The sequence below is a fragment of the Arachis stenosperma genome, chromosome 1 (genome assembly GCF_014773155.1).
Source record: "Arachis stenosperma cultivar V10309 chromosome 1, arast.V10309.gnm1.PFL2, whole genome shotgun sequence".
Taxonomy (NCBI): Eukaryota; Viridiplantae; Streptophyta; class Magnoliopsida; order Fabales; family Fabaceae; genus Arachis; species Arachis stenosperma.
In genome coordinates this window covers 180265-187314 of record NC_080377.1, presented here as the reverse complement: position 1 = coordinate 187314, position 7050 = coordinate 180265, and the positions used below count along the sequence as shown (strand labels likewise).

The window sequence follows — 7050 nt, the reverse complement described above, 5'->3', positions numbered from 1 at the left end:
GTTTTTTGGATATCGAAGCAACTACACATAGTTTTTGTGTCCAAAATTAGAACACGAATTCTTGGTTTCATCCATGCAAGGGTTGTCCCCATCCCACTCCTTCGCTACCCTTAGCTTTTTCCATGGATGGGCCCCTAAACCTCTTAGACCCCCACTTGACCCATAACCGACAATTTACTCCTTAATTAATCACAACCCATTATTTCTTCTTATTCAATGTTATGTCATGAAATAATAATTTATCCTTACCACTATACTTCCAAACGTGAGATGCTTAATTTGATGTTAACATAGATTTCAACATATAATTTTATACGATTTATTATCTTATTTTGGCATAATTTATTTATCATTTTACTTAAAGTTTCATGTCAATAATTCATTGAATAGTATAAAGTAGAGTATATGAAAAAATGGAGAAATATAGACAAAAAAAATTGTAAAAGTAAATTAGATTTGGAAAATGAACATGTGAGTAGAGAAGGCAGCTTTTTTTTTTCTTTGGTAATTTTTTCTCAATGAATGCAATGAATTAACTAAAAAGGAAAAGTACAAGGAGACAATGAGTATAGTGAAATAATGCAATTATGTATATAGTAACCTTCTTTTTTTACTTGTGATTTTCGTGATGAAAAAGTTTAGAAGGTCAGCACTTTTATTAAAATTTGTCTAACACTTAACCAGCAAAAAAAGTAAGTAATTTCATACTATTAGATAAAGTTTCAAACCATTCAAAATATCAATAATGACTAATTGATGGTACTCATCTTCTGTGATCTTCGTAAGGATGTAATATATTTTTATTTTATTGGGCCAATTTTAAAATCTATTATTTACATTATTTACAAAAGTCATTATCTACCTAACAAAACCAAACTAAAAAACATCTGAAATCAAAAGAAATATTCAAGAGATAAATTACAAAATTATAGACAGAATTATCATGATATAGTAAAAATAGTAGTAGTATTATTATTATATATCAAAATAAATACACAAATGGATCATTTCCTTTTCATTTTTCACAAACAAAACAAAAGATAATTACTTTGGAGGAGTTTTGACATTTGACTCCACACAATCTTTAATTTGTACACACAGCATGCTGAGTATATAAGTAGTTCCAATTTCATGAATAAATGTGAGAGAAACTAAAAGTAAGACACGTCACAAATTAACTCTTGATAGATATACTATATGATGATGAAGCAATGATTGATGACAGAAGAAAATGAAGGTGATTAAGAAAGACAAATTACATAATAATTGTTGATTGATGTATGGAGGAGGTAGCTAGAAGAATCTAGCGCAAGAAGATCGTAGGTCCATTTCTTGGGTCCAAGCGTTTCGGTCCTGAATGTGCAAGTGCCAGTAGGTTTGAGCCAGCGTGTCTGGGTCCATTATTGTTCCATCAACAATTCCACTTCCTACTACTACTCCACTGTTACTGCTACTTAACTCCCCATATGATGATGCTACTATTCTTTCTTGAGACGACGCCGTTTGCCCTCTACAACATTCCACACACACATACTATAATTGCCATTTGCCCTACCACTAAACTACACTTATTCAGTTGCCATTTTTTTGGGTTTTCTCAAAATTATTTTTATTTATATTCAATTTCAGTAAAAAATACTAGAAAATTATCAGAATTTATTTTTTATCACTAATTTATTATTAATATTTAAAAGTATAAATTAAAATATGTTGTTGAATTACAAAATTGAATATATTGAATAAATAATTAAAAATAATGATAAAAAATAATAAATTTTAATAAGTCTCTAATATTTTTCTAATTTTTTCTGTTGCTAATAAGTTACTTATTTCTCTAATATTTTTTTAGTGTATTTTAGTGTAATTGATGTGATCAATTCATACTATTTAAGTGAAAGATGACACTTAGCTTGATGTTATTTTGGTGTATGTATAGTATTATTGAGACCAATCATTTTATGTGTATAGTTCAATACTAAAATCAATTATCAGCGTATAATATATTTTAAAATATAAAATATATAAATTAAATTATATATGTATTATAAATACAAAGTGATTGATTTTATTACTTAAATAATATTTTTGTATTGAGACATACATTTAATATAAAGACAGAGAAGAGATGAAACAAAAAAAAGTAAGTAAACTTTAATATGTAATTAGTAGTTATAAATTATATATATGAAACTAAGACTTTAATTTTGGTTTAAAAATAATATTTTTCTTTGTTGTTTGTTTTCCTATTTTCTATAGGTTTTATTAACGATACCAATTAATTAAGATTTAGATCTTTTAAATTATAAATTTCACTTTAAAAGATAAAATATGATCTCTTATTTTTGAATAATTTTTTTTTATATTTTTTTGTTTCATCTATAAAATAAATAATAAATAATCACATTTTATTTTCTAAAATAAAAATTTAAAATTTAGAATATCCAAATTGAATTAATTGCTATGCATTGATGATGTACAATAGAATAATAATAGACAAGTGACAAATCATTGGGTACTTATCTATACTGATTTAGCATTTTCTTAGCTTTCACACTTTATAGACTAGCAATGTATTAAAATCTTAAAATAATATGAAAAAAATTTCAAGTGTACTGTAGAACATCAGTGTTCTAGTTATTTTAACCATTGATTTTAATTAATATATATTATATATATATTTTATAATTTAGATCAACAGTTAAAACAAGTAAAACACTAGTACAATTGAAACTCTTCCAATAATATGAACTTAAAAGTATGTTTGTATGTTTTAGTTTTCCATTAAAACTCCTTATATGTAAATTTATTAAGCAATATTATTCTTACCATTTTTCAAGAGAAAAAATAAAGAAAAAAGAAAAAAATTGAGGTAGGTCGTTAATGGGTAGAATAATAACTAGGAATCGAAGGGGGTGTGGAATTGGAACAAGATAATAATTGGCAAGTAACTAGGTGGAAGATCCGAATGAGGATATATATGATATAGGATGATGATGAGAGTGGAAAAAAAGGAAGAGGATCTTGTGAAGAGAAATATATAATTAAATAAAGAAACGAAACGAACCTGGGTGGGCCAACAACACCATCTATGATAACATGGGCTACGTGCACTCCCTGAGGTTGAAATTCCCTCGCCAGGCATTGCGATAGTGCTCTCAATGCGAATTTCCCACAGCCTGTATTTTCATGGAAGTATTTAAATAAGAGTAACACATAATTAAAATAAACAAGAAGAGAGTGTATTATATTGTATTTACATAATTCAGAGTATCCAGCAATGCCGTTTAGAGAAGCGGAGCAGCCAGTGAAGAGAATCGTGCCCTTTCCTCTTTCCACCATGCCCGGCAGCACCTTAATAATTATTCCTTCACTTTATTAATTCCATCGAAAAGTAAACTACAAATTCCTTCAATCACTATTCGTTGTATTCTGCTGTGATTGGCAGTTAAACATGAAATAGAAAATATAGCGTTCTCTCTGCACTTTTTTAAACATGTGATTGTTACCTGTTGAGCGCAGTGAAAGGCGCCAATGGAAGAAACAGCAAGGGATTTCTGGAAGGAGTCTAGGCGGAGGTCGTGGAAGGAGGTGTTTTGGAGTGGATGATAGTAAGCATTGTAGACGAGGACCTCGACGAATCCGAGGGACAGCACTCCTTCGAAGGCCTCCCTTACACTTCTTGAGTCAGAGCAGTCGATTCGAATCGCGAACACCTGCGACTTCTCTTCCCGTGCTATCTCCTCCGCAAATCTCGACAGCCTCCCTGCATCATCCACTCAATTCAATTATTTGATATAATTATGATTTTGTGTGTTGCTGATGATGAGTGCTACCTAAGTCGCGAGCAAGGATGGCCACCGTGTAGCCTTCGTGAGCGAATTTGCGGGCGATTGATAGTCCCAGATTGGGGCCCACCCCGACGATGGCAGCAATGCCTCGTGACGAAGCAGAACTGCTTACCATGCTTCGCATATTTGACAAATGAAGGATTGATTAATTAATATTTAGAAATTTGAAATTTTTGAGTGAGAAACAAGGAATGAATAGTAGTAGTGGTGGTGGTGGCTGGATTGTTGAGTTAAAGGAGAGGGAGACTTAATAGTACTAATATAAGAGGAGTGGGAAAGTGAGAAGGTAGATTAAAGAAATTATTGGATTGGTGGAGAGAATGAGATGTGTCCTCCGCCCTGTCTGAATCATTGCCCTCCTCACCTCTCCATCCTCAACACAAATATAAATGATTTCCCTATTAGGAAATATTATTTCTGTCAGGTGACCGCTGCATATATTACTTAGTATGGGAGTAACAAAAATAAACAAGCGCATTCGATTTTATTGTTTTTGTTACTAATTAACTATTAAAATTAATGCGATTTTATTGTTTTTGTTACTAATTAACTATTAAAATTTTTTTAAGTGTATAGATATAGTGATATTTTAATAATTTTTAATGATTAATCTTAATTATAAAAAATATATATAATATATATAATTAAAATTAATAGTTAAAATTTATTAAAATATTAATGCATTAATATATTTATTTATTTTTTAATTATTAATATTTACAAATATAAAATAAATATATTATTAAATTATTAAACTAAAAAAAATAGATTAAAATTTAATTTGATAAAATTTTTATTTTTTAAAAATAGTTTATAAAAACTAACTTTTAAAATTTATAATATTTATGTTTGGTAAATAAAATTAAAAATGCTTTTTAATAAGTACAAGTAATAACAAATATATTTGGTAAAATAGTTTTCAAAATTTAAAAACAGTCTTGTTATATATACAAGTATTTTTGGCAAATAAATCAAAAAAACTTAATCCTAACACAATAAAACCCACTTACATAACGCACACGTAAAATCACTCCATTTTTTTCTCCTCCTCCTCCTCTTCCTTTTTTCTTCGCGTTCCTTCTTATTCGTGTGTTTCATCTTTATTGTCGTTTTTTATTGCTGCTATTATTGCTACATTTTATTTCTCCTCCTCTTTTTATTGATTTTGCAACATTGTGTTTTTTTCTTTCTTTAAGTTTTTTCTTCTAAGAAGAATTATGAGAAAATAAAATAACAAGATGAAGAAGAAGAAACAGTAAAAAATGAAGAGGAAGAGAAAAAGTTTTGAATATACATAACTTATCAGAATATAAATACACTAAAAAATTTCTAAAATACACCAAAAATTTTTCAAAATACATCAAAACGAGAATAGAACAGATTCATCACAATAATAATTCAAATTCAGAATTTCTACACCGAAAGTTTGCTACAAATGTATAAAAATATTTCTTTTAATGCATTTTTCTTCTTTTTCTTTTCCTTATTTCTTTTTTTCTTTTAATTGAATGAATGCAGCTTCATCATCTTTTAAGTAATTTTGCAACATTATGTTTTTATTTATTTATTTATTTATTTATTTTGTTTTTATTCTTATCAAGTGAGTAAAACAAGAAGAAACTTGAGAAGATAAAATAAGAATAAAAATATGAATAAGAAAAAAACAAATGATGATAATGATGATGAAAAGAAGAAAAAATAGCAGCAGAAGATAAGGAGAAGGAAGAGGAAGACTTTTGAATTATGCCGAATTTATCTGAATATAAATATACCGAAAATTTTTTAAAATACACCCGAAGATTTTTAAAAAGACCAAAAGTTTTTCAAAATACATTGAAATGAGAATGAAACAAATTCATCACAATAATAATTCAAATTCAATACTTCTACTCCAAAATTTTGCTACAAATACACAAAAATATTTCTTTTAATGCATTTTTTCTTCTATTTTTTTATTACTTTCTTTCTTTTAGTTGAATGAATGTAGGTTCATCCTCTTCCAAGTAATTTTGAAGCATTATATATTCTTCTTCTTCTTTATTTGATTTTTTTTTATTTTTATTCTTGTTAAGAGAGTAAAACAAAAAGAAATTTAAGAATGTAAAACAAGAAGGAAAAGATAAAACAAGAAAAAAAAGAAGAAGATGATGATGATGAAAAAGAAGAAGAACCAGCAGGAAAAGATGAGGAAGAGAAAGAATTTTAAATTATGCAAAACTTATCAGAATAAAAATATACCGAAATTGCTTAACAATAACACAAATTTCTTAGTTTTTACACCGAAAATTTGCTACAAATATACAGAAATATTTTTGTACTGATTACGACGCACAAACTGAATTTAAAAACAACACACAAAAATGACTGAATTATCAATAAAAATACTTCCAAATCAATTTTGGATCAGGCAGCGTCATCGATATGGCAAAAATTATACGATAACGATAATAATAACGGCGATAACGATAACAATGATACTTATAAGAAGAAGACGACGATGACTATAACGATGATGATCATGATGACGAAGATGATGAAGGAGAAGGAGAAAAAGGAAAGAGGAGAAGAAATTCTAATGAGAAAAGGAGGAGGAAGAGGATGAGGAGGAGGTGATGTTGGTGACGACGATAACGAAAGAGAAAAATAATGAAAAAGACGGAGAAAAAGAAGACGAAGTATCAGGGGTAACAAAAAAGAACGTGTGCAACAGTGGCGCGAAGAAGAACGTGCGCGCATGAGTGTAAATGACTTGTTGGACTTGTTTGGTTAATAAACTTGTATGTAGAGATTTATTCATTTAAAAACAGGGTTTAACTAATGATAAGCTTACCATTAATGACAAATTTTAAATATTTTTATTTAATGAATCCAAAATAAATGCATTGAAAACTTAAATCTTTTATATTTTCAATCAAAACTTCTTTTAGGACCCTTAAAAATATTATAATAGACATTAATGTAAGAATTAAATTTAGATATTAATTAATGTATAATTTTATATTAGACTTTATAATTTTGATAAGCACGATCCAACTTTAAAAAATCTCCCTTTAGATATTTTTAAATATATCCTCATTTTTAAAAGATGAAGCTCAAGCACAAGAATTTTTTTATTTACTAAACGCAAAATAAAGTGTTTGCAATACCTTTTCAAAAAATTTTACCAAGCCAAATCTAAAAAATTAAATTGATAACTAAGTAA

General features: G+C 27.9%; 1 protein-coding gene across 1 annotated transcript; it reads right to left on the bottom strand.

Moving 5' to 3' along the window:
- Positions 1–975: 975 nt before the first annotated feature.
- LOC130941278 (uncharacterized) lies at positions 976–4233 on the bottom strand. Its single transcript, XM_057869719.1, has 5 exons — positions 3834–4233; positions 3507–3763; positions 3258–3351; positions 3065–3176; positions 976–1510 (listed from the first exon to the last, which is right to left on the bottom strand). Exons 1-5 carry the CDS (start codon positions 3970–3972, stop codon positions 1294–1296), a joined length of 819 nt encoding a protein of 272 aa, XP_057725702.1. The 5' UTR covers positions 3973–4233; the 3' UTR covers positions 976–1293.
- Positions 4234–7050: the final 2817 nt, after the last annotated feature.